The following is a 27,960-nucleotide window of genomic DNA, read 5'->3' on the forward strand; positions in this document are numbered from 1 at the left end:
AAGTGAAATAACCTATGCTCACAGAAAACCTGAAAAACCACCTGGAAACAATCCAACAAATTGTGGCCCATCTGTAAAATGGATCACTAGTTAGCAATTACAAGGAAAAAAGTCATATGATACTACAACAACACACATGATGCTAAATGAAAGAAGCCAGTTTCAAAAAACTACATAGTGTATAATTCCGTTTATGTACCACCCTGGAAAAGACAAAAGCATAGGGATGAAGAACCGATCCGTGATGGCCAGAGATACACTGTGCCTTCAGTTTCTGCCCCTTTCCTGTGTTCTCCTGGGCCAATGGGCTTTCCCTTTATTGTTAGGCCCCCTCACTCCCAGCTCTGCCTGCAGCACCCCTCCCCCGAGCCCCCTTAGGTGTAAGCCTCTCCATTCTGCTCTTCAGTTACCACCCCTCCATCTGCTTTCATTTTCCAAAATTGTGTTGACATCTCTTGATCCTGTCATCATTTCTCCCTCTTGAACGCTATGACTTTATGGTCTCTTTATTTCTTTACTGTTATTACAGTGAGGATTTGAGAGGGAACAGATAAATACATATTCAGTGTTTCATATTTACTTACACAAGCTCTTCTTTAATCAAGTCTACAACATAAATATAGGAAGTGGATAGTATTTTCTCATGAACACACATCACACGTGTGTGTGTGTGTGTGTGTGTGTGTGTGTGTGTATAAAATTTATCTCTGATCAACCTCAGAAAACATAGATGTTTACCAGGCGTGATCCCAGTAAGTATCTCCAGGCAATCCATCAGATTTTTGTCTCCCAGAGGGGACACACTTAAAAGAGTTGTCACATGGTTTTCTAGTCTGGCAGCCAGAATTTCCAACAGCTGCCTGGGCTGTGGGCCAGAGTTTCTGGGGGTCGGACAAGCCAGTGGTCTTCTACGGCGCTGTGGTAGCTGGGGCAGCCCACTGTTAGTGGTTAGCTAGTGACTTGGCAAAGGAGCTGTGGGTCTGTGTATATCTATGAGCAGAATCCCAGTAGTCACACTTATAATCAGGACCCAGAAATGCCTTTTCATTACTTACATCATAATCATCCCGTTACATAAATGCATAAAAATAGTGTTGAAACGACATATGAATTCAACCCCCAAAGGAATCCTTCCTGTTCTCTCTCATCATTTCTACCGCACCTTGATCTTCAATCCCAAGTGGTCTTTGAAAAAGCAGTAATACTCAAATCTTTCACAGCCAGAAAAACTCCAGGGTCTCAGGAAGCAGTGGGGCTGGTGTTTCCTTCTTCTTTAAATGACACAGCAAAGCTAGAACACTAGGTGGTGGTTTTTAAAACTTTAGGTCACACAAATGTAAATTGCAGGTTATAATATGTACGACACACATCTTATTTTTAACAATTCTTTCACTGTTCATCTTTGCCACCTGACCTTGAAAATTTAGGTTTTATTTTATAATATAAAACTATGACCTTCCAACCCATGTAAACCAGATTTTCTTTTTTCTTAGGGGTGGGGTAGTGTACTTTATTGATGGCACATGACAAGATAGGACTCCCTAAGCCCCTCTCCTTCAAGGGGTTTAGCATGGAAACTGCATTGAGGACAGGTCGAGCTGGGGCAAGGACTCTCCAGTAGCTGAGGGCCTCTTTCTTCCTCTTGCATTCTCGCTGGGGCTGGTGGCTCAGGAACTCTTACTCCTTGGAGGCCATCTGAACCATAAGGTCCACCATCCTGTTGCTGTAGACAAATTCATTGTCATCACAGGAAATGAGCTTGACAGAGTGGTCATTGAGGGCAACGCCAGCCTCAGCATCGAAGGTGGAAGAGTCGGTGTAACTGTTAAAGTGGCAGGAGACGATTTGGTCCTCAGTGTAGCCCAGGGTGCCCTTTAAGGAGCCCTTTGATGCCTGCTTCACCACATTCTTGATACCATCATATTTGGCAGCTTTCTCAAGATGGCATTTCAAATCCATGACTAATACATTGTGGGTGGGGATGAAGAGAGCTATGCCAGTGAGCTTCCCGTTCAGCTCAGGGATGACCTTGCCCACAGCATTGTCAGTACCAGTAGGAGCAGGAATGATGTTCTGAGCAGCCCCTCAGCCATCTTACCACAGCTTCTCAGAGGGGCCATCACAGTCTTCTGGATGGAGTGATGGCATGGTCGTCTGTGGTCATGAGTCCCTCCATGATGCCAAAGTCATCATGGATGACTTTGGTCAGGGGAGCGAAGCAGTTGGCGGTACCAAGAGGCATTGCTGATGATCTTGAGGAAGTTATCATACGTCTCATGATTCATGCCCATCACAAACACAGGGGCATCAGCAGAGATGAATGTTTGACTCTACTCTTCAAGTGAGCTCCAGCCTTCTCGAAGGTAGTGAAGACACCAGTGGACTCCGTAATATAGTCAGCACCAGCATCACTCCATTTGATGTTAGCAGGATCTCACTCCTAAAAGATGGAGACAGGCTTTCCAGTGATGACCAACTTCCTGTTCTCAGCCTTGACTGCCGTTGAACTTGCCATGGGTGGAATCATACTGGAGCATGTAGACCACATCAATGAAGGGATTATTGATTGCAGCAATGTCCACTTTGCCAGAGTTAAAAGCATCTCTGGTGATCAGGTGCCCAATATGGCCAAATCTATTTATTTCAACCTTCACCATCACATCTCAAATACATGGCTGTCTGTCAAATGGGGAGGAGCCAAACCAGGACTTTCTTATTGAAAGCTACAGGAAATCTTGTGTAGCAATGAGGCAGAATGCTCATTACTACTTTTAGGCACTATCTCCTTCTTCTTGCTAATGGAACTCTGAGTTTCTTAAGTGTGGGCTGGCAATGGACTTAAGAAAGATGGGGGTATCACCGAGTAGAGTTGTCAGATTTAACAAATAAAAATATAGAACACCTAGTTAAAAATGAATATCAGACAAACAACGAATAGGCAACACTACCCCCCAGGTTCCGAGGATGAGCCATGATTGGTTAAACCAAACATGGTAATCCCTTTCCCCCTTGCCAGTGATTGGCTTGGGGGTAGGCCTATAACACAGTTCCATTTGAGGAGAAATCTTCTGGGGGCTTCTAGGAGATATTTTTCTCCCTGGTTAAAACCACACAGAGACCAATGTGGGAAGTCTTTCATGCTTCCTGAAATAATCTCATGGAAGATGTGGTGCTGGGAACTGCAGAAGTCATTTTGTGATTGTGGAGAAAAAATGATGTGAAAGTCAGAAAAATTGACCCAGAGCTCTGACATTGTTAAATTTCTGAAGTAGGCAGCTCTGGAATTCTCTTCTCCATACTTCTTGTTTTGTGAAGTAATGAATGTCCTCCCGTTTGAACCTCTTTTAGTTAGGCATTCTGTTTATTCTGCTGGCAGCATCCTAAATGATTCAGCTGAAAGAATTTTAAATCTCACTCAGCAGGTTTTAATAGACCCAGTCTCTGCTACAGAACCTTATGCTACCCAAATAAACAAAATTATTTTATTATAACATCAGTGACCCAGTAGTATCACATGGGTCTTTCTCAACTTCCTATGGAAGAGTCATAGAAACTCGCCTACAGATTGCGTGTGTGTGTGTGTGTGTGTGTGTGTGTGTCGGGGGGTGAGTGGGGTGAGTGTTTCTTGCTTCCTAGGATGGAACAGTTATTTTTATTAACAGTTCTCTGTGTTCTCAATGTCACTGACAGCTTCAGAGATCTGAACTGGATGCTTGGGGAAGTGCTAGCCAGGCAGGCCAATTTTATGGAACAGATGGATGCTGTTTCACAATTGTGGGTGTGAGATGGGCAACCTTTAGACCAGAAGTTGAGGTTGGATGATCCTGAGATATCATTAGCATCAATGGCATCTGTGCTGTCACTTTTGATCACAATGTAGATAATACCCACTCTTGGTTATATTTCCAAACATTCTAGAATGAATAAAATTTACCAAATGTTTAATAGCCACAATGTATATGTATGGCAAACATTTTTATTTTTAAATATTTTGAATAAATTATATGTCCACATGGCATACACAGAATTCAGTCCAATAAGCCTTCCTTGCATCCTGTCCGCTTTTTCCTTCTCTAGAAGTAACAATTGTTATCAGTTTTTTGTGTATCCTTCCCGACATTTGAATACATGGACAATTATATAAATATGTACAGCTCCTTTTAAACTACAAATGGTAGAACAGAATGCATATTAATAATACCTTGGATATCCTCTGCCATCATTGCTTTTTAAGCTCTCTTATTCTGTTCAAGGGCTGCATAGTATTCTAAAGCATGGATGTGCCATAACGTGTTAGCCAATCTCCTATTGATAGACACTATATTGGACCTTTGTCATGTTTTCTGGTTGGCCAGCTCCTTTGGAACCCTCCTCATATTTGTGGGGAAAGTCACTATCCAGCCTCCTCTGAAACTCCACTAATCAATTATACCCATGCCAGTCTCCAAATCAGAAATGGACCACAGGAGGAAATGGGCTTTGGGCAAAACATCCATTTTGCTGGCAAGGATGCAGCAGAGCCTTATGGCTTTGGGGCAAGTAGGGGTTACGAAGTGAGTTCCTGATGCAGAAGAGGTTAAACACAGAGTTATCACATGACACAAGGCCCAGCACCACTTCTAGGTCTATAACCAAGAGAAACGGAAACATATCCACATAAAAGTTTGTATATAAACATTCATTGCAACATTATTCATATCCTGTTTCCCTGAAAACAAGACCTAGCTGGACAATCAGCTCTAATGCGTGTTTTGGAGCAAAAATTAATATGAGATCCGGTCTTACTTTACTATAATATAAGACTAGGTCTAATATAATATAATATAATATAATATAATATAATATAATGTAATATAATATAAATATAATACCAGGTCTTATATTAATTTTTGCTCCAAAAGATGCATTAGAGCTGATTGTCCGGCTAGGTTTTATTTTTGGGGAAACACGGTAATAGCCAAAAAGTGATAACAACCCAAATGTTCATCAGTCGTTGAATGGATAAACAAAATATTGTATATCCACAAAATGGAATATTATTCAGCAATAAAAAGGAATGAAGTACTGATTCATGGTACAACATGGATGAACCTTGAAAACATTATTCTAAGTGAAAGAAGCCAGTCACAAAGGACCACACATTGTGTGATTCCATTTCTATGAACTGTTCAGAATAGGCAATCCACTGAGTCAGAAAGTAGAGCCCTTCCCCCAGTGTCACTGGAGGCAACGTAAGGAGCACCCCTTCTCCCCCTGCCCCCTGCCAGAATGTGTCAGCAGAGGCCTAGTGGGAAGCTGGACCTTCCCATATGTCAGCAGGGGCTCCGTAGGGAACCTGGACTTCTACTCCCACCTGACAGCCAGGTGACTGTGTGTAATTACAATAAAAGTGCAAATGGTAAATTCAGGTTTGAGAAAAAACACAACTGATTTTTGGCAAGCATACAGCGCAACCTGTGGGAGCCATGTGTGTAGATTGCTTTAGAGAGTCGCCTGCTAGCTCTGGGATTTTAATGGGTTTTGGTTATCGGTCAGTATATTTTGCAGAGTAAATGGAGAGCATCTTTCAAGCTGAGGTGGTTAAGTAGAGGTGTGTTAGGATTACTACTGTATTTCTGCATGGAAATATTGTGAGTCAAATGGGCTTTTTGCATCTGAGCCTGCTTGCCACTTTTTTAGTTACAGCACCTGTCCAAAGACAGGGAGAGGAGTCCGCTATAAGCACCATCCATGCTTTGGGTATGGAGGACCCATGTAGACAGTTCAGACAGAGCCACGGCTCCTAGGAATTGCCTGTCAGAGTCCAACACGATTCACAAAGGAGACTGCCTGGAAAGTCACTCAGGTCTGGCACTGACAGCATCCAGGAAAAGCAGTTTCTATGCTATTGTCATCCAGGACAATCAAACAAATCTATAAATTCAACGCAATGCCAACCAAATCTTAACAGGATTTTTAAACTGGAATTTAAGAATTCTTATTCTCTTCTGGAAGAGAAAATGTTGACTAGTAACCCCCAAAATCTGAAAAGATTATTGAGTGGGAATTCACCCTACAGTATATGAAAATGTAAACATAAAAATAGATAAAGTTATATAAACATAACACAAATAGATTTAGTAATATAAAACTAAAGGATAAAAATAGACAAATAGATCAGTGGAACAGAATAAAATGCAGAACTGATCCACATATGTGTGCAAATGAAGCTTTCGATAGAGGCAACATTTAAAATCTGTGAGGAAAGAGTGGCTTTTTCAATAAACCATGAGAGATAACTGGTTAACCACCGAAGGGAAAAATAACATTAGGTTGAATCTCCTGTCCCATCACCCCAAACACAGATGGTACAAATAATTAAACAATTAGGTGGAAAAGTTAAAATATTTTAAAAGCTTTTAAACTATGTTTTTAATCATTTTTGGGTGGAGAATGCCTTCCTAAACAAGATACAAAACCCAGATGCCATAAAAATAAAACTGAGAGATTTGTTCTCATAAAAATTTAAAACTTCTGTTGAAAGAAATACCATAATAAAAGTTAAAAGAAAAGGAAAAGAGCGGGAGAAATCCAGAATATCTACCGCATTCCGACAACAACTACTTGACAAAGGATATAACAAGGAAATTCACAGAACAATCCAAGCGAAAAAGGAGAGGAAGAAGAAGGAGGAAAAGGGGGAGGAGAGGGAGGAGGAGGAAGAGAAGAAAAAAAAGGTGCTCAAACTCAACAGTAATCAAGTAAAGCAAATTAAATGAGATGTTCTTTCTTTGCCCATCAGATTTTTCAACATTTAAAAGACTGTTGGTCTAAAGCCACAGTTTTTGCTATGTAATAATGCTGAAGTTGTAATACATTTCTAAATGATTTAGATTTCCAGTTTGATTTATCTTTCATACAGGTGATATTCAAGTATTTTTTAAACTTCCCGATGTAGAGGACTTTTAAAAATATATTAGTATGGTAATACATGAATTGTGCAAAATCAAAGTGCGTAAAAAATTGTAGAGATGAGACGACACCCCCCCCATCCCCACCTCAATCTTCTTATCATCCTTTCCCCTCACATTCATCATTGGTAGTTTCTTCTGTACCCTTCCAGAGACAGTTTGTGTATACACAAGTACTAACGTATTCTTTTCCTCATCATTTTTACTGCAAAAGGTGGCATATTGCATGTTGCTTTTCTTCTTAATATATTAGAAATGAGAGCTATGTCAATGACTATCATATATTCGTAGATTCAAAATACGTATTGCAAAATAGACATAGAGCATATCAACATACTTACAACGTTTAAAATGAACCTTTATGATATTCCCACCCAGTGAAGAACTTAGTCCTGGCAAAGCCCCTCCCTGATCTCATCATCTACCCTCTTCCCTAGAGGCTCCTGGCTTTTCTTTTCTTTATGGTTTTACCACCTTTGTATGGGTCCGTAAACAATAGAGCTTAATTTTTTCTGTTTTGAACTTTAACAAATGGACTCAGTGTTTTCTTCTATGACTCACTTTTTTTATTTTTTATTGTTTTTATTAGTTTCAGGTGTAAAGACTCACTTTCTTTTGATCAACATTTCGGCTTGTTGTATATGGCTGTGGTTAATTTTTTGTCATTGCTGCATAAGAATGTAACAATTTTTTGTCATTGTTGCATAAAAATGTAACCTGTAAGAATGTAACACTAGCTTTTATGGACTTTGGGGTTATTTTCAGTTTGGATAATTATGTTGCTATGAAAATGCTTATACATCTCCTGGTTCAGGGCAACGAGCCTCACAGTGTGGTCAATGACCCCATGGGGGTCCCTGGGATCTTATCAGTGACCTTATCGCTGAAGTTAAAACTATATTCTTCTATGATAATAAGATGTAACGTGCCCTTTTTAGTGGACATTTGCACTGATGGTACAAAAGCAAAGGTGGGTTAAACTGTAGCCACTTCAGCATGAACCAAGTTAATGGCTCCAAATAGTACATGAAGTAATGTTTTGGCCAGTCTGGTAAGTATGTAATTGTATCTTGTTTTGGTTTTAATTGGCATATCCCTGGTTTCAAGAATGAATTCCTTTTCACATGTTTATAGGCCATATGCATTTCCTTTTTTGTAAAATGTCAATTCAAATCTTTTCCCTGGTTTTAATCAGATGGTTTGTCTTTTTTCATGTTGGTTGTTAGGCAGTCTTTGCATCACAAGTTCTTTAAGTCAATTTTATGTGGTGCAAACAGATTTTCTCTACTTTTTGTATGTTGTCTTTTTTACTCTTAGTAGTCTTTCATTGAAAAGAAGTTTTAAATTTTAATATGGTCAAATTCACCACTCTTTTCCTTTGTTTTGAGCTTTTCTGTGACTGCTCTAACTAGATTATAATAGCAGATATCCTTATCTTGTTCCTGATCTCAAAGAGAAAGCTTTTCAACACTTCAACGTTAAATTCCCCCCTTTCCCTTTAAAAAAAAATCTTTGATTATAGTTAAAATAATTAAATTATTTTACCTTTGACTTTGATTATAGTTTTAAAAGTTTTGCTGTAGAATTTTTCTATAGATACTCTTAATCATAGGTTAGGGAAGTCCTTCTATAGCTATTTTTGCTCATAAATGAATGTTCACCTTTACAAAACACTTTTTCTGCACCTATTGAGATGATAGTGAGATTTTTGCTTTAATCTATTAATGTTGAGGACTATACTATTTGGGTTTCTATTGTTAAACAATCTCTCATGTCTGAAATAAACTCAATAGGTTGGTGAGGATATATTATCTTTTTTAAGATACATTGCTGGATTCTGTTCACTACTATTTTTTGAGTTTTGCATCTATGTTCGTGATTAAGATTGACCTATACTCTTTTCTTCTTATGCTGTCTCTGTCTGGTTTTGGTATTAGATGGATCCCACTATAAAAGACACATTTAAAATTTCAAACTTTAAATGCTAGTCACTGGTATCTAGCAAATGCATTCAGGACAGTTTCCTCTTCTTTACTCTGGAAATCATTTTTTAAAAATTAGCATTATTTATTCCTTGAAAGATGAGAACTCAATGTGGGTGAGGGATTTTCCTCATGGTAAGATTTTTTTACTACTATTTCTATTTCTTTAATGGGAATAGGACTATTCAGATATTCCATCATTTCCCTGTCTATTTTAATGATACTTTTCTAGTAATTTGTCCATAATATCTAAAGTTTCAAATTTATTAGCCTAAAATTGTTCATAATTTTTATCATTTTAGTATATACAATATCTGTATTTATATACCCTTTTAATTTCTGGAATTGATTACTTGTGTTTTCTCTTTTTTCTTGATCATTTTTTTGCCAGAGTTGGTGAATTTTATTATTCTTTTCAAAGTCCCAAATTTTGACTTGTTGAACAATGTGAAATTGGACTGCAAATCCACATGAGATCTGATCTGTGATTTTCCAGAGATTCTTTTTTTCCCACTGCTCTGTTTGGCTCTAAAGCAATTCTCCTTGCAATCTCTGTCAAGATTGCAAGCCAGTTATTTTATAGAATGTCTCTTAATTTTATTTTGTCTGATTTTTGTGTGTGATTATATTCAGGTTACATCTTTGACCTAGTATCACAGAAGTAATTATGTTCTTCCCATTGTATCTTATCAGACAATGCACCACTGAATTGTCCTGTTACAGAGGTTCATTTTGATCACTTAATTAAGATGGTGCCGACCAGGCTTCTCCACTACAAACTTATTCTTTTTCCCTTTTAATTAATAAGTATTCTGTGCAGAGGGAAGTGTCTGAAACTATGTAAATATACCATTCCTCATCGAAATTCCAACTTACTACTTTCATCAGCAGAAACTCATGATTTCCTTTTTTCATTCAATGGATTATAATCCATTCCAATTATTTGGTGTTCAGATTGTACCAGAGTTGACCAGTTGGAGTCCCTTCAAACTAGCTTCTATGTTCTTTTGATATGATCTTAACATTCCTTGAATAGTTCTTTGTTTCAGGCACGAGATGTCCTAGGCCTAGAATCAACTATGTTTCCAAGAAGCCCTGTGGGGGTTTTTGTTTTGTTTTGTTGTTGTTGTTTAGTGGAGAACGATACTTAGAATCCAAGATCCTGCACCAAGCCTTTATTGCTATTGGGTTGCTACTGCTCCTAAACCTTCCGTGGACAGAGCTACTTCCATCCCTATTTCTACATCTATACAGATCTGTTGAAAACCAGGAACGCATGCCAGTATCTCCTATTCCAACTCACCACTACAGGCTCATTCTTGCTTTCTCCCTTTCCATGCATCTAACACCCTTCTCCAATAGTGCGAATCATGGCTCACATTATCCTTAATATATTTGATTAATCCTCTGTATGTAGTCAAAGCCCCATCACTGTCTCTTGCACATACTCGTATGCCCTCCTCAGCCTACTTGGTCTCCCACCTGACCACAGATCTTCCTCCTACAGAGGTTTGTGGGCCAGGCATTGGAGGTGCCCTCCTCACTGTACTCAAGGCTCTAACAGCCCAAGTTGGCGGCTCACACATGCAGGCGCCTTCTTCGTTCTGTTTGGGCTGCTTCTCCTTGTGGGACACACACAAGACACACACACACAGGCTCTGAAGACCCATGCCAAGTCACCCCACCCTTGTGGATGCCCCCCTCATGCTGCTCAGACTGACGCCCCACGTCAGACTGATTCCATGCAAGGACCCCCTCTTCACGCCACTCTAGCTGACAACCCACATCAAGCCTTTTTTCCTGTGGGGACACCTGTCACGCTCCAAGCCCACATAAGACTGCCAACCCAAATGGACATGCTCCTTGTCCAGCGAGAGCTCTCACACCCCGTGCAAGCGCCCCTGTGCTCTCCTTGTCCTGCTCAGGCTGTGACATCCAAACAGGGCATCCCTCCATGCATGGCCTCTCTCGTTTCACTTGAGCTCTGACATCCACACCAGAGCCCCAACGTGAATGCCTCCCTTGCTCTGCTTTACACAATGGCTTTAGCACTGAATTATCCCGGAAAGGAACAGAAGAGGAAGAGCTCAGAAAACAGTAACTATGCCCAGAGGTACTTTTTCAAGAAATGTTTTAGTAACATAATGCAGTGTATGAGTGTACTGGATCATGGTGTGAAATACATTCTTACTGTAGGTCTCAGTCAATGTTTGAAAGCCACTGACATAGGAAGGTTCAAGAATGATGACATAATAGCACCCAATTTAGTGCCTTGTTGTTCTCTGGACTGCCGTCTCAGGAGATACTCTGTCACCTGTGTGAACACCCTATCCAAAATAAGACTGCTACCATGGCAACAGAGATATAGCTTGGGTGGGATACTGGTAATTGACTTGGTTCTAGCTCTGCCTCAACTACTCACTAGCCAAGCAATCCAGTTACTTTGTCCATTAAAAATGGAAATGATATGGGATGTACTTATCTCCCAAAGTATAAAATCAGGTAGCACCTGAAAAGTGCTCTGAAAAATACAATAAGCATCACAATAAATGTCATTTAAGGAATGCATGTCTTTTCGTGAAATGTGATTTTGAATCTTTAAACAATCCTATGATATCCACACTTAATAGATGAAAAAAACGAAAGCTTAAGGAAATTAAATGGATGAACCCAGTATTTGAGTCCAGGTCTCTCCATTAGACGCCACCTTCATAATCATTAAATGGCACTTTTAAAATGCTGCGTGAAATTTACTGAGTTAGAAATGAAGGAGCATCTCTGTTATGGAATTTGAATTATTTATATGGAGAATTGGATCTTTTTACCATTTCCCCTTAAATATCATAATTCTTAAAGGTATCAAGTCCCATGGGTTTTCCCCCCTTCTATGCAAATATAGCTACAATTCAGACTTTGAGACAAAACAGGGGCAGCGCTGACATGCCGATGGTGACAGCTGGTGCAGGGTCCTGGGGGTAGTCATTTTCTCTTCTGTAAAATGGTGGCCAAGGTAAGGCCCTTGCATGTAGTTGGTGGGTAACGTTGAAGAATGAACACGAGAGCCCGGTTAGGTCCAGCTTGGTGGGGTTGGGTACCCAGCTAGGAGCAGTGTCCTCCCAGCCCCCAGGTGGAGGGGCTGCCAAGATGGGGGCAGACCTCAGGGCAGAGTCAACCTGCTGTTTTCCGGAACTATCTACAGATCTGCCTGGGACCAAACGGGTAAAGACCAGGTGTGGGTGGGAACGAGCAGTGTTCTTTACAAGACCATGAAAGTCCACCTGGAATGTTCTATTTTTAAAGCCAAAGAGCAGACTTCCTCTAGCCCCCAAAGTGAAAATCTCAGAGCAGCAGTGATTGTTCTGCTCAAGGACAAGGGGGCAGGACAGGGGACAGACTAAGCCACAGGGGTAGCAGAAAGGGGGAGAAAGGGAGTGTGCATCTTCCAGTGTTGAGCACACTGCCGCCCCCGGCAGACATGCCAAGGGCATGACTTGAAACTTCACCAAGCCAGAGCTAGGTCCCCTTTGCTTCTCCTCCGCAGGAGACCTGTGCATGGGAAACGGGAGCGCTTATCCTCACCAGGGATTGGACTGGGGTGGGTAAGAGCAGCTGCAGACAGTACAGGAGCCCAGATTCTAGATCCAATGACAGTTTTTATTCCCTAGGAACAAAGATACATGAGGAAGAAACTCCCAAAGGAAACAGGAGCACGAATGACACAATGACACTAGGGTGGGGTGGCTCAGGCGTCAGAGATGGCACAATCCACAGTGGAGCTGGTCATGCCGTTTTCTTGGATCAGTATCCCCACCCCCAAGTGCCCAGTGGGGTGGGGGCGGTGGGTGGAAAGCTTCCCCCCACTCTACACAAAGGAGACAAACGTTAACTGTCTATTCCGAGGCCTCCCAGGGACACCAAAACCTCCCTCTCCAGAATGGAGGTAGACAGATAAGAATGAGAGGAGTCGGGGTGTCACAGACAACCTGAAAGTAGTCACAGGGGCTGTTTGTGGCTGACAGAATCTGTGCTTAGATGTGATGGCAAAGGAAATAACAGCTGGCCAAGGCAGCTTTGAGTTTTTGGTGGAGATGGTCAATCTTGACAAATCAGGCCCCATGGCAGCTGTAACAGCACTATGGTTTCTATCCACTTCAAAGGAGGTTGGTGATGTTCAATCAGAAGCCATTACCCTTTTCCCAGAGAATTCCCTTCTATCCTTTTTTGGCAAAATCCTGTCCTGCCCTCACACCTCCCACGAAGAACTGACAGCTTCTAATGTTCCGGACCCCTGAGAACAAGGTCCTTTGGTTGGGCTAGGTCATCTGGTCATTCAGTCCCCAACTGTCCCTGCAGAACATATCAAGTAGCTCATCCCTGTCCTGCAGGGTAGCCTCCAGGGCTGGGTCCTGAGTCCAGATCACAGTGAGGTCTCCTGGAGGATGGCGGGGCTGCTCTCCTGGTGGGCCGGGCCCTCCTCAGCCACTGGCGTGGCCTCCCTATCTCCGCTGTCCTTCAGTATCCCATTACTCATCTTCTCTGGAAACACGGCGGTGTCCTCGGGGAGGTCCTGGGGACACACAGAGCAAAGGGAGAGGGCTGGGGTGAACAGGAGCCAAAGGGGTGGGGGGGGGGGGGACTCATGCTTTGCTCCCAGCGAGAAGGGAGATCAGCACAAGGGGGAGAGGAGAGGAAAGGCCAGCACGCTGTGTGCCTCTCCAGGCTGAGGCCCCTTCTGCCCACCCACCAGCCAGTGCTCCCCCGTGGGACCCGGGGCAGCTGCTGCGGGATGGTCCAGGCTCAGGCAAATACTCCGAGCAAAGGGTGCCAGGTGGGGGAGAAAGAAAAGGGATGAAAAGGAACCTGGAAGATTAGGTGGTAGTCTGGAGAGGGAAGGAAGGGGGCAATCTGGACAACACAAGTGCTACCTGGCTATAGCTTTTGCAGCGAAGTCGCTTCTGACAGGACACGGGCAGGAGGGCAAGGAGTCTTGGCAACACTGGGTAAATGGTCCGAGGGTTCAGGGTCCGACCCCGCATTCCCCCTGAAGATCAAGGTACCTCTGAGTCTTACCACGTAACCAGTGCACACTCAGCAAGCCCCGTTCTTGGGGCTCCCAGCCCCCAGCCCCCGCCCACCTCCTGGAGATCAGCCAAGAAGCCTGACTGTTGCAGACATCCAGGAGCACAGAGGACAAGGTCAGTTATCCCCCCGAAGCACAGATTCCCTGAGCAGCCACCCTTAGCCCATCCTGTTTTTCTGTGCTCTCATCCCACACCCCCTCACCAGTGAGCAGACTGACAATCAGGCCCACCACAATGACTGTGGTGGAGTTGTGAGCGCTGTACCATAAATAGGACAAGGAATAGAGCCGCTGTAGCCCTGCAGGCCTGGGGAGAGCAGAGGGGTGGGGACAGTTAGCAACTCATTGACAGGGAGTTCCTCGGCCCTGGCTCCACCCACCTGTACAGTCCTAGGGTCTTGGGATCCAACACCCAACATTTCCCTGAGGCTTCTGGTGGCGTATTCCTTAGCAAGGCCCCTGGGAAGCCCCTCAAAAATGAGCTGTTCTCCCCAAGGAGAAATACAGTGAGGCCCAACTCACCTAGAAAGGGTGGTGGGGGGCAACAGCGTGGTCATGGTGACTGTGGTCAGATTGCTGGACTCGTTCCAGGGTGCGGGTGCCAGGCTGGAGCGCATGTTGCTCACTAGGCTCCCAATACCGATCCAGAAGGCCATGACGAGTCCAGCCAGCAGGCCCACAATGGCTCCCTGCCGTGACACGGAGTGTTCTAGTGTCACAACACCAGCCCCACCAAACCTTCCCACCAGTTCCCAGTACTCAGGGTGAAAGCCCTACCAAGCCCTCCCTCAGGCCCACCCCTGCAGGTGACTGTGGAGGCAGACGGGTCACTCACAGGAGGGTTGGCACAAGGAAAGAACATCCCTAGGCAGAAAAGTCCAAGCAGCGGCCCCCCGACCATGCCAAAGATGCTGATTGCTGCCTGCGGGGTAGGGGTGGGGGGCAGGGTTGGGAGAAGAACACACAGGCTCAGAAACCAGCAGCGTCGCGGACACTGTCCCAGAGCCCTCTCGGCAGATGGATCTGCCTGTCTCTTCTATCTGGAACCATCAGACTGTAGGATTAGAGAGCGCAGGGATGGGTAAGGGAACATGCTTTAGGTTCTCCTCTGAGGTTGATTCTTAGCTCTCTCTGAGTCAACAATATCCCAGGAATGACCCTGGGGCTTTTGGCTACTTGGGTCTGTTCACAGCTAAAGGTAGTCCACCGAAGGGGAGTTTCTAACATTCTCTTCACAATAGCTGTCTTCCTCAATTTCCTGTTTCAATCTGCTCCTTTCCACCCCTAAAATTTGCTTTCTTCCCTCCATAGTCATTACCTGCAGCACAGGTCCCATCTGGGAGGAAACATAGGCCATTCCCAGACAAAGGAGCCCATAACCAAAGGCTGGGGAGAAAGAAGAGAAACAAGATGTGAGTTAACACACTAAAATGGGAGAAAGTTGAGCAAAGCTCCTTCCCCAGCCAAACCACTACCTACCTCTGTGTCCCGGAAACGGAATGTTACTCATGCCGCCCCAGCTCCAGGTCCCACCCACCCTGTCCTCATTCTTGTGTGACTCAGAAACCTGCCCAGGAAGTGCCCTGAACTATAAACAAGGTGGTGTGCTTCATTCAGCCAGTGCTGAGCCCCGGCTACAGCTGGTGCCTCACAGCAGACTAAGGACAGTGCGTAGGGTGTGTCAGAGACTGTAGAGATGAGGAAGCATAATCCCACCAAGGATTCTGGAAAGCATGGTGGCCCGGACTTCAGAGAACTCAGGGAACCAGGGTCGAATCAGGTCTTCCATCGTAACAGTTGCCAGTGAATTAAAGGCAGAGGATATGGTGCTGAAAGGAGAAAGAGGCTGCGCTGTGAGGAGCAAAACTAACAAGGGACTCTATTGAGGGAACAGCACCCTAAAGGTAGGAGACGACGCCTGCAGCCAAGAAACTATCTGCACAGTTGGCAGCCAACGAAGAGGCCTGGAAGGCAAGGACACTTGTCCTTTTCTGAGTGGGGTACAGGTTTCGTTCAGATCAGCTCCTAGTGTTGTAAAAGAATGCTTCATCAAAATGGTCACCTCTTGGCACAGGACATGCTGTCCTACACAGATGAGCTGTCGCTATTATTCACAGATGGATGGGCACACTGAGACACTCAGAGGGATCCCCTCCCCTACCTGCCTGCCACCCTGACTAAGTGGAGGTCAGCTGCACCAACCATGAGGGAAGTGGTCAGAGGGTACCTGAGGGAGCCACTGAAGAGGCAGGCAACAAAGAGTCCAGGCAGACCTGGCAGGTCTTTCAGGAGATCCATCACAAAATACAGGACGAACTGCAGGCAGAGAAGTGCAGAGCTCTCCTGAGAGGGGAGCCCTTCCCAGAGCGAGGCACACGGGAAGGCTCCCTGCACATGCCCCGGCCGGTCTGCTGCATCAGAAACAGGGGCCAGGCACTAAGGGCGACCCACAGTAAGTGGAGAGAAACTGGGCTTTGGAAAGAGGAGGCAGTTCATACCCCAGCCCCAACCCGACTAGCAGTGTGAGTTGAGCACGCTGGCCACCTGTTGAGCCTCTATTCTCTGTAAAAGAAGGCTCTTGGAAGGGTTAGATGAGACCCCAAGTGGATGACAGCTCCTTGCAGGTTACGTGGTGCATAGCGGTGATGAGTCAATGAAGGGAGGGCCCCACCCAGCAGGGTGAGCACTGGGATCAGGTGATGCCGGGGCTGGGATCCTCACATCTAGATCACTAGAATCCCAGAGTGGGAAAGAACTTAAGTCTACTTCCTGCAGTCACCCAGACATTCCTCTTGAGGGACCCTGGTTGGCCCCTTTTGGGCACAAGAGAGGGTTAGGGAGGGCTCCTCACCTGGTCAGGGGCTGCCTGACTCTGCTGGATGCTCATGGGATGCTCCTGGTAGTAGGCGAACATGACCAGGCCAATGAGGCAGCCCATGCAGAGGACCACCTGCTGGCAAGGGAAGACTGCATAGCAGGAGCTGCAAAAGAGGCCAAGGCCAAGCGGAGAGGAGGGTCAACAGATAACCTTACCACCTCTCTAAGCCCCAGAAAGCAGACTCACGTCCCGACCCCAGTGGGGGGGTGTGCACTCTGACATCCTGCCCCCATCCCAACTGCCTCTGTGGAACCAGGGCTACTCTCGTCCCTAGTCTTGCTCCCCAGTCTCCCTGTCCCAGCACTCACAGGACAGCAGCCTTCTCCGTGCGGGAGCTGAGGTAGCGTTGCACCTGAGCCTGGTTCACCCCATACAAGGAGAGCATCATGAAGACGCCCCCGAAGGCCAAGGTCCAGAAAGTGTGCCGCACAAAAGGGTCTGGATCTAGCCTGCAATAAATGCCACCTGGTCAGAGCCCCAGAGAAAGACTCAGCCCTCCTCACCCTCCTACCACAGGGATCAGAAGAGAGCAGAGACACCACGGCGAGGGCCAAGGAGCTACTGAAAGCAAGAACGGGGTGGACTCAAGAGACAGTGCAGCAAGTTGGAGGGAGGGCTCCATTCTTCCAACCCACAACCTCATCCCAGGAACTAAGAACGTTCTGACGCTCCTTAACCACAAGTTGGACCCCTGGGATCAGCCTCCATCTGCAGTGCCAGTTTCCACCTGTCTCAGTGCTGCACCGAAGCCTTCCACAGCTTGCCCTCTGCTTGCGCAGGCTCTAGGATGGCACTAGAGACCCCAGCCAGGGTAAGGGTTGTACTTACTCAATCCCAGAGATGCGGCCATGCTGGGAAGCCAAATCCCACACATGCCCCAAGCCGCCCACCTTGGCCGACCCCACAATGATAACTGCCAGCTGCCCTAGGAACATGACCAGTGTCTGGAATACATCTGTCCAGATGACTGCCTTCAGCCCACCCTGTAAGGAAAAGATCATGCCTGACACAGATGTCTTCAAAACCATCCATCAGTGAGGAGACCATACCACCAGAAAGCGCCATGTCATTGCCAGGGGCATAATTCCTGAGACCCCGTTGTCGTTGTCATCATTCCCACCCAATCCCATCTCCTACATCTCATTTCATTCATTCCACCCTAGAATTTCATCCCATCTTCTCATCTACATTCTTACCCCGTCCCCTCCTACTTTCTTATCTCAACCCTTCTTTTCCTTTTCTTCCCATTTCCCCTCCTTACTTCATCTCTTCTCCTCCCTCCCCTAAGGCTTACTGCACTTACCAGAGCAGTGTAGATGGCACAGACAATGCCTAGGGTCAGCACCGACAGCCACAGATCAAAGCCAGTCACTGTAAAGAAATAAGATTCACATTTCTGTCTCTGGAACAGGTTTCCCAGCGGAGAAGCCAGAGAAGCCCTGGTAAGACCTGAAGCACTTGGTCATTAAGGATGAAATAAATCATTCACCACAATGGGAAAAAAAAGTTTGCAGAGCTCTACCAAAAGGTGGTGATTAATCATCTCAGCTAGGGCATGGTAATGTTTGATTAGCTTTCAAGGGAAGTGAAGCTCTCGTGGAGACCAACCAAGGGCCCATGCAGTGAAATAATTCCCAGGCCAAAGTCAGATGCTTTTCTGCACACTCTCCTCTACCTGCCCCTCCGAAAGGCTGTTTTCCCAGCCTACCGGGGCTGGCAGCCAGGGGCTGTGACTCCTCACCTGCATTGAGGGCCAATGATGGTGCATAGAGCACAACCCCCATGTAGATCACCTGTTGGGTATGGAAAGAGAATGTGAGGGGCAGAGGAGATGAGAGTGGGCAGAGAGAGGAGGAAACACGGACCTCGGCTCCAATATCCCCAGGGCGTCCCTTCACCTAAGGTTCACTTCCCTCTCCTTTCTTCCAAATTTTGGCTTGTTGCTACCAGCCAGTATCTGTGCTGGAACTGGAAGGAATGGGAATCAGGATGCCTCTGGGGACTTCAGTGCACCAAAGCCTGCCATTCTGAGAACAGGGAAGGCTTCAGCTGCCTCAGCATACCTCAGGCTCAATTTCCAGCCTCACCCCACTTACCATCTGAAATATGAAGGTCACGGTTCCGCAGACCCGCACAGTTTTATTGAATCGGAGCTCCAGGTACTAGGTAGGAATATTTAAAAAAAAAAAAAAAGTATATTCTTCCCCAATTCACACACAACTTCCCAGGGACAAGAGGGAATATCCAATTCACATTCACGCTGAGCCCCACTCAGCACAGCACCCTCTTCCCCCCACCTGACCTCACCCTGTCACTCTCATCAGGCAGAGGCATTCCAGGGTCCCAGGTCCTTCACATGTGCCCTGTTCCTCCTCTCCATCCCGGACCCTGAAGGTCCTATATGCTCCTGCCCTCCTCCCTGGCTCACCTCATAGGCACTAGTGAGGTGCAGGCGGTAGAAGGTGGGGATGAAGATGTGTGCAGGGATCAGCAGCCCCAGGAAATAGCAGCAGCCCAGGAACCAGTACTGGGTCCCAAACCGGTAGATCTCGGATGGCACACCCAGGATGGCAACAGCGGACTGGAAGGTGGCCAACAGGGACAGCGCCACAGGAAGGCAGCTCATTTTGCGGTCTGCCATCAGCAGCTGGCCAGTGGTATGCTGACCCCAGCCACGACAGGCATGGTAGAGCCCAATGGCAAGGGAGAGAACCAGCAGCAGGACGAATACCACATAGTCCACGAGGGAGAAGGCAGATGTGTCTGAGGCTGGGGGGAGGGGAGCAGAGGTGGTCACCCCCACACTCATGTCCTCACTGTGGCTGTGACCTGTAGTCACTTGCTGCTCCTGGGCTCTGGGCTGACGCTTAGCTGGGCAGTGGCAGACAAGTGGCTACAACCTGGCTCTCAGGCTCACAGTCCTCCTGCTCCACCAAGTGACATTGTCCAGGGTGACCTGCAAAGGAATCAGCTCCCAGTCAGGCCTATCCTGCCTTTCCGGCCACCCACCGCCAGGCCCCTGCATCTCACACCCACCAAACTCAACCAGCCATCTCAGTGGCAGCCCTTGACGGGCTGGAGATCCTGGTACAGACTTGGTAGAAGAAAAAAAGGGAGGGAAGAAGCAGCAGAGTGAGACAGCCAAGAGACGACTACTTGGCCAAGACCTTTTTGAGCGTGCATAGCTGTGAAACAGCCTTCTTAGGTCTCCACCCCAGAACAAAAGAGAAATCAACTCTAGCCCAAGTTTCTTCTTGAATATTTCCCTGCCCCCACTTGCAGGCACAGACCCAGTCAGTACAATGTACTAAGCCAGCAGAGCACAACCTGGCGCCACAGCCCAGCGGGGAAGAAGAAATGGAGACTGAAACAGCATGGCTTCCTTTATTCCCCCTGGCCTCAGCCCCCACCTTCCATAATCCCCAGTTTCACCTTGCTAACAGCACCCCTTCTCTTCTCAGCATTGATTCCCAATAAGATCACCTCCATTCCAGGCATCCCCAACCGCTCCGTTCTCCTCAACATTACCAGACAAACCCTGCCACGTACCTCTCAGCTATTCTATTTGTAACACCACAGTCAATAGCAGATCTGGGAAGAGCGGTGGGACTCAAAAATGAGGGCAACGTGCTGGAGCCAGGAGTTCGGAATTATGATTTCAGGAGCACTTTAGGGAGAAGCAAACAAGCCACGGAGCTAGGGCAAAGAGAAGGGCCAGGGAGGGTGATCTTATCCTTCTGGGGCAAATACCTACCTAGAGAAGCAATCCTTGTTCTGAGGCAGAGCTGCCTGGAGAAGCTGTGTGTGTCTGGAGCTGGACCAAGACTGAGGGTCTGGCTCTGGAAGTGGCTGAGGTGAGATCAGGAATTGGGGGTGGAGTGAAACTCAGCAGTTATTCATTCTGGCCCCTTCAGGGAACCAATCGCTGTGCTCTAAATGGCCCTATCACCCTAGGCACTCAAACTCCACCTCAGCCCTAAAGGCTCCAGAATGGGCAGCAGGGAGACCACATTCAACAACATTCCTGGATGGATTAGGCTTTCCTAATCCACTTGGTAGTGTACTAGAAGGAATTGGAAAGGAGGGGCTGAGAAAAGATGGGAAAGTTGCTTTTCTGACTCCTGCACCGAAATACTAATCCTCAAAGAACATACTATTGTTCTAGAACAAGGACAGGATCGTAGTCTTTCAAAATTTAAAGGAATCTGAAGAGTCACTATGACAATACCTTCATTTACTGCAAAGACACTGAGGCTTAAATGACTCAAGTGAGCTTTTTAAAACCACAGAGCTGATTATTGTCAGAGGCCAGATTAGAACCCAGGTCTAGTGATTCCCCATCCATCCATACACTCTCCATTGATACCACACTGTCTTTAGAGACTATACCCTGGGGTACTTATTGGTATGGGGAAAAAAATAACAGAGGATGCCAGGTATTTAGAGAGCCTAACATGATGACAGTGAACATTTTTGAACACCTGCTCTGTAACCCAGCAGTATGCTATGTACTTCATGGACATTAGCAATGATAAGTAATTATAATACATAAAAAAATGATAATTAAAATAAGTGAAGAAGTAACCATAGCTATCACTCTCAAAATACCATGTCTCAGGTTATGCACTTTACATGAACACTCTCTAGGAAACTAAGATTTAGAGAAGTTAAATAACTTCCTTCAGGTTATACAGCATGAAACAAAACATGGGAGAAAGAAACGGTACTATCTGCAGGTATGACAGGTTATTCACTAGGGGATCCCCTCCTTACTACTCCCAGAACCAGGGCAGAAGCAGAATGTTAATTGTAGTCAGTCATTCACAAAACAAAGTTCATATTTCAACTAGTCTAGACACAGATCATTAGAAGCTATGTCTTCTGTCCTTGCCCACAAGGAGAAAGATCACCATACCGTCTTCCGGCTCTCCCACACTGTGTTTCTGGGCAGATTTTGCCTGGTTAGAATTATATGGCCTCATGCAGACAAAACCTGAACTCTGAACCTCCTGGGGCCAACGAAAAGAGGAAATCAGGGCTGGCAACTCTTGGATCACATGTTCTAGAGTCACAAACGTTAGTCCCCAGAAAAATGTTCCCAACAAGCCACTCTGGTTTAACCTAAAGATGCCCTGGGCCTTTGTACATTGCAACATCTCAAGTTTTCTCACTCCTTTGGCAAATTTTCACTACTACTGTATGACAGAGGTAATGGGAACTACTGGAATATAAGAAAGATGTCTGCTGTGTGCAAATAAGAATCTCAAGTGGTAAAGAGCTAGTAATATGGATAGGTAGGTAGTGGGGAAAGAAAGAGAGGTCCCAGTATAGACTGGAATAGACATACAGAACTGGAGATCCTCCACCACTGGGGTAAACTGACAGGGCTTCCTGATAGAATTCTACTTGCATGAGGTGTGGAGAACGCCCCTAGATGGCTGAAGACAGAGCCATTTAGACAAGACAGGAAAAACCTGACCCAGTAACAAAGACTTCATCAGACATGGTTCTAAGAACAGGATGGTGGCTTTCTAAAAACTCTACACTGATCTAAACCCTATGGACGTGCATCTCTCTGAGAAACTGGGAGTCAAAAGTAAGAGCTGAGTTGTTCCACCCAGGGTACAAACAGCCGTCTATAGGACCCCTTTTTAAATGTCTAAGATAAAGACAAGAATCTTTCTCCACCACCCTACCCCCACCCTCACTTCAGTCACAAACTACACTGGTTTTGACACCTGCAAAGCGGCCAAGCAGGGCCAACTGCCCCCAAAAGACTCTGTCTTTATGCCGAGAATTCCTCAAGGTCTGACAGGCTTTGGGGGCACTCACTAAAATGCCACTTTTTATTTAAAACTTAATGCTAATTTTTAATATTAATGCTAACTTTAATCTCTAACACCTTAATACTCAGTCCCTCCAGGCGCGGCCTCGCCATCACCGTCTCACCCAGGGACAGTGCTTGCCTTCCCTTACCTCTGTGACTTAGCCAGGGCTAAGAAGGTCCCGTCATTCTTCCTGATATCAACATCGCTCCCTTCTTCTGGGAAGGCAAAGGAGATCAGGAGTTAGGGAAGCATCTACCCGGCTCCTGCCTCCTCGCCAACGCTCCGGGCACCGCGTGGTCTCAGGACTGAGGTGAAGGGTACAGGGTGCCCGGAGCGTCCGTCCCCAAGATCGTCTCCTCCCGCTGGGGTTTGCCCTTCGCCCTTCACTCCTCCATCACCTTCACCCTCTTTATTTCCTGGCCTTCTGCCTTCCTCCAAGTGCGAGGTGGCGGCGGCACTACCACCTCGCGCCCCGCACCTAAGATTTTCCCGGACTTCCACGCCGGAGACCGGCTCGCCCCGACCCTCTTCTCCTCGACCCTTCCCCAGTCCGCTCTGCTGCGGTTCCCCTGGGCCTCTTTGTACCGGCGCACACCATGCCCGCCCGCCCCCGTCCGGCCCACCTGGGGGGTCTTCACGCGTGTGGAGATCCGAGGTCGAACCGCGGCAGAAGAAACCCGTCCGCAGCATGCGCGGGCCGGGTGACAGCCGGCCCCGCCCCCTGCCCGCCCCGCCATGTTTACTGAGGGAAGATGGACTAGGGCCCCGAGACGCGACCTCGGCGTCCGGGCGCGTGGAGCGCGGGGCAGAAAGAGCGGCGGCAGGGAGGCCTTCGCTAAAGGGGGAAAAGGACAGGGGGTCGCCCGGCTCCCCCTAACGAGGACTGGGGCGCACGGGGAAAAGCGCTGACCGCCCAGAGCAGGAGCAACCCCCAGTCCGCCCCGGGCCAACTGGCCCGCACCACTAGTCCACGCCCCGGGGGCGGAGCCACGTGCCCAAGTCTCGCGAGCTGCCGTGAAGGACGGAGAAAGCGGAAAAATGTCCCCTTGCGGGCCTGGCAGTCCTTCGATCCCGGTACCCAGGGCTGCGGCCCTGCTCCTCTTTCTGGGCGTGGAAAGGGCTCTGGCGCTACCCGAGGTACAGAAGCAAGTTAGAGCTCAGACTGAAGCAGAGTTGCTAGGCTAGCGGTGTGTTGCGCTCGGCCTCCCTCGGCTCTCTCCCGCTGGCCCGCAGCTCTGACTTCATCCCTGAGGCCTCCCTGGGGGTAGCCCACCAGGCTTCAGCTCCCGATCACTCACGCCGCGCAGTTCTGCCCATGTCCAAAGACATTTGAACGTTGACTTCCTCGCTCCTAATTTGAATAACTAACTTGTTCTTTCTACAAGCGAGTCCTCTGGCTCTTCTGCAACGTGTCCACGCACATGTATATCATGCGGTGGCAAGACTGTACATTTTGTAATGCAGATGAGTTCTTGGTGCACCTGCAGTCCTGCCACACCAGGGCTGTCAGATTGAGATATCACTGGAGAGGACGTAATAAATATGTTTGAATAGCGATCCTCAAAGATAAGGGCCTTCTTTGAGTGAGGTCTGGTACTCTGATTTGGCGCCTAGTTCTAGGGGAAGAAATGCATCTCCTAGTCAAACCTGATAGAAAGTCAGACACTTCTCTGCACTGTGTTAGCGGAATTCTGGAGAGGTGTACTGGCAGTTAACTTTTGATCATTGTTTGTTCTTGTCTTGGCTTTCTTTCTGGAGTTCTAATAGTTTTCTCTCTTCTGCAGGTATGCATCCAGTGTCCAGGGAAAGTGGGAAATTTGTCAGAAGTGGCCCTTTATTGTAAGCAGACACCAGAGTTAATATTGCTGGCTCGCTGCTGCCTGAATCAAAAGGGCACCATCCTCGGGTGAGGGAGAAGACATCCCTGGATACTGGAAAAAAGTTCCCAACCCTCATCCATCAAAGCTTGCCTGATTGGCTTTCGGGATAAATATTTGTGCCTATTTTGGAGGCATCTAAACCATGAGTCTCAGACTTTTAAATCTATTATAGCATTTTTGACTAGGTAAACAATCCTGTGGTTCTTGCAAGTTGAAACTGCACAAAAGTCATAATTTTGGCCTATTTTTAAAAAAAGGCTTTTATGACTTTGTTTTAAAAAGAGCGTTCTTTTGTTTATTAAGTCTTTGAATTTACTGTGTGTCTCCATGAAATGACCTGCTTAGCCTCCAATACACTATACTAATATGGTTTTCTTCTCTTTCTAATTCATGTTTGTCTTTGAGGCAAATTCCTCTTTCTGTCCCCTTATGCAGGTTAGTTCCTGCATTTTCTCCATTTATACCTTTGAGACTCCACCAATTCTTAAAGCTTTAACTGTAACCACCATGCAGGTGGTTAGATCTCTTTTAGTATCCTTTGACCTCTTTCCAAGCTCCAGGTACCTATGGGTACCTCTAGCTCCCTATTAAACATTTTCTTTTGAGTGTACCCTCACTTCAAACTCAAAATATTATGTCTTGCTTTCATTCTCCTCTTGCCCTAACTACCTAAATACTTCTCTACGTTAAACGTTCTGAAAACGAGTTTGTTTTCCATTATCACTGTCTAGCTTTAAAATTAGATTTCTAATTATTTGTCCACTCAAAGCCTTCATGAGGGTTTAGCTTTGGCCTACCTCCAAAAGCATTGTGCCTTTATTTCTTTGTTCAGGCCTTCTTTCCTTACCTGAAATTGCCTTCCTCCACCAAAGTAGGACATATCTATCCTTTAATTCTAACATCTTTTGTGAATTCCCCCACAACTAAATACCAGAGTAATATTTTTAATTTTTTTTCACTTCCACTAATCCATGGTGTACCACTCAAATATATATACTGTCCTGTGATTTCTTTCATATTGTAATTTAATATATTGTTTTTATTTTAGTGATGGTCTCGTTCCCCTACTACATTATAAACCATTTGAAAGCTAAGATACTGAAGGTGTTTTTGTTTTTTATTCAAATATTTGAATTTGGGAGGAACTCAGTAAATATTTATAGAATAAAAGAATAGAAAGCAGTAGATACTGAACAAAAAATAATATGGCGTGTTCCTTAATATCTAGTAGTTTACATCCAATTTGTGGTAGAAAATGTACTTCGAAAAAACTTTATGTGATTTGAAATTTTTTCTCCATTTGAAGGTCCTTTGTGGATCTGAGAATCATAATATCATAATGTGAGATTCACTAATCTAGACAAGAAACAAATTTCCAGTATATGCACAGATACAAAGAACTTTCTGCCATGATGCAAATGTTCCATATCTGTACTCTCCAATACTGTAGCCACTAACCACATATTAGTGGTTACTGAACACTTGAAATGTGACTAGGGCAAATGAGGGACTGAATTTTTAAAAATTTAAATTCATTGAAATAGCTACATGTAGCTAGTGGTGACTAAATTGGATGGTGCAAAATTAAAACATCTACTCTAGCACCTAGTTTGTGGACCTGAACATAGCGGTGTTCAACTAATATTAACAGAAAAGTGGTAGTATTAGCTTATCATGGATAAAGAGGAGAGACACATAGTTACACCGATTACCTTATTTCATCAGGCTGGATCTCCAGAACTGTTCTCTGAAGGACCCTGGTCCAAACTTTCCTCAGGCACATACTGCTATCATCATGTAAGTGGTTAGTTATCCTCTCTACCAAAAGGTGACTATGGCAAAGGGTTGATGGGAAAGTCTTTGAGGATGGACTCCTAAAATGTAATATTATGAATGCTAATATTGTTAGTATTCATAATATTCAAAGTAATAATATGAATACTAATGTCTAAACTTAGATAACTCAGAATGAGACGTGGATTACCAATACAGGAAGATGTATGAATGGAAGTAGGGTGTTTTCCTAGAGTACAATGCTAACAGTGTGTGCTTTTCAGAGACCTGCAAGCAAACCCCCTCAAGGATGACTTAGCCGACATCTTCCATGGCTTTACCCAGCTCCAGACTCTGTGAGTAAGGGTATGGGGTTGGAGAGAGAATTGAAGAGGGGCAATGCTGTGAGCTTAGCAACTTCGGGCAGCATATTATGACTGCCTGTGTTGTGTTCAGGATACTGCCACAAGATGTCAACTGTCCTGGAGATACAAATGCCTGGAATACTGTCACGTATTATACAAACAGGCGAACCTGCCAAGGGCAAAGGAACCTTTGCAATAGCACCAGGGACACAGGTATGCTATTTCATTTCCAGCCTCCTAGGAACTGCCTTTCCTCCTTTGTATTCTCCCCTTTAGATCAGAAAGAAAGTAAAGTTGCTTACGTGCCTTTTCAGGTTTCTGAGTCTCTAACCCCTTGGGAAGAAAAGGTCTTAAAATATATTTTATTATTATTGTTATGTTCTGATTATCTGTAACCATCTTTCTCTACTTTGACATAGAAAAAATTGAGAGACTCTAAGTTGAAGCAGGTATTTGAGAAAGATACCTAATGAGATCCAGTGATGTTCTCTGTTTCTCTCTGTCTTCCAGAAATGTGTCCTGAGAATGGATTATGTGTGCCTGATGGTCCAGGTCTTTTTCAGTGTGTTTGTGCTGATGGCTTCCATGGCTACAAGTGTATGCGCCAGGTGAGGAGTTAGGCCTTCTAATTAGGGATAAGAGAAAGCCACAGAGCAAGAACCTCTCAGAAAGAAGAGCCATAAGACCAGGATCTGATGCAAATCACCTAGAAAAGGAAACTCAGAGACTTGCCCTGGACAAGGGGATAGATACACTAGGAAAGAACTGGGTGTTAGAATATAGTCCTTGGGGTAACGCTGCATGAGGGTTTTTGTTTTGTTTTTGTCTTTTATTCACAGGGCTCCTTCTCGCTGCTTATGTTTTTCGGGATTCTGGGATCTACCACATTATCCATCTCCATCCTGCTTTGGGGCACCCAACGCCGAAAAGCCAAGGCTTCATGAACCACATATAGGTCTTCCTACTGACCTAAAGGTCATCCCCATCTATCGTAGCCCAGCCAGGGACATTTGCTTTCTCGACAGGTTAGCCAACAGAGCCTCCTCAAGGCTGAGACCGCTGTTGGAAGATGGAAAATTGCACAATTTTGCAGTGTCACACTCCTGTCCAGGAGAGGACTAGTACCAGTTCCCATTTGTGCTGTTAACCATAATAAACTTTTTTTTTTAGGGAAAAGCGCTCTGACTTTGTGTGTTTCTTGGTTGGGATGGGAGAGACTGCTTT

General features: G+C 45.7%; 2 protein-coding genes and 1 pseudogene across 6 annotated transcripts; 1 reads left to right on the top strand and 2 right to left on the bottom strand.

Moving 5' to 3' along the window:
• Positions 1–1,677: 1,677 nt before the first annotated feature.
• LOC109449233 (glyceraldehyde-3-phosphate dehydrogenase) lies at positions 1,678–2,657 on the bottom strand (annotated as a pseudogene).
• A 9,908-nt stretch (positions 2,658–12,565) lies between these two features.
• Positions 12,566–23,679, bottom strand: SLC5A6 (solute carrier family 5 member 6). 5 transcript variants are annotated; one of them, XM_019735346.2, is made up of 18 exons: positions 23,342–23,675; positions 22,867–22,933; positions 20,645–20,739; positions 19,319–19,846; positions 18,987–19,052; positions 18,632–18,683; positions 18,194–18,261; positions 17,719–17,873; positions 17,199–17,339; positions 16,864–16,993; positions 16,240–16,328; positions 15,729–15,841; positions 15,331–15,398; positions 14,848–14,934; positions 14,535–14,701; positions 14,216–14,319; positions 13,858–13,973; positions 12,566–13,499 (listed from the first exon to the last, which is right to left on the bottom strand). In XM_019735346.2, the coding sequence occupies exons 4-18, from the start codon at positions 19,697–19,699 to the stop codon at positions 13,350–13,352; spliced, it is 1,887 nt and encodes a 628-aa protein (XP_019590905.2). In that variant the 5' UTR covers positions 19,700–19,846; positions 20,645–20,739; positions 22,867–22,933; positions 23,342–23,675; the 3' UTR covers positions 12,566–13,349. The 5 variants fall into 5 exon arrangements, with proteins under 5 accessions (XP_019590905.2, XP_019590907.2, XP_074187919.1 ...); XM_019735348.2 differs by lacking the exon at positions 20,645–20,739 and having other exon boundaries at positions 23,342–23,679; XM_074331818.1 differs by lacking the exon at positions 20,645–20,739 and having other exon boundaries at positions 22,867–22,930; positions 23,342–23,475.
• On the top strand, positions 23,666–27,912 carry ATRAID (all-trans retinoic acid induced differentiation factor). The gene is made up of 7 exons (XM_019735352.2): positions 23,666–23,855; positions 24,503–24,624; positions 26,324–26,395; positions 26,656–26,727; positions 26,828–26,949; positions 27,247–27,344; positions 27,576–27,912. The coding sequence occupies exons 1-7, from the start codon at positions 23,757–23,759 to the stop codon at positions 27,678–27,680; spliced, it is 690 nt and encodes a 229-aa protein (XP_019590911.2). The 5' UTR covers positions 23,666–23,756; the 3' UTR covers positions 27,681–27,912.
• Positions 27,913–27,960: the final 48 nt, after the last annotated feature.

Source organism: Rhinolophus sinicus, linkage group LG05 (genome assembly GCF_036562045.2).
Source record: "Rhinolophus sinicus isolate RSC01 linkage group LG05, ASM3656204v1, whole genome shotgun sequence".
In the NCBI taxonomy this organism is placed as follows: domain Eukaryota; kingdom Metazoa; phylum Chordata; class Mammalia; order Chiroptera; family Rhinolophidae; genus Rhinolophus; species Rhinolophus sinicus.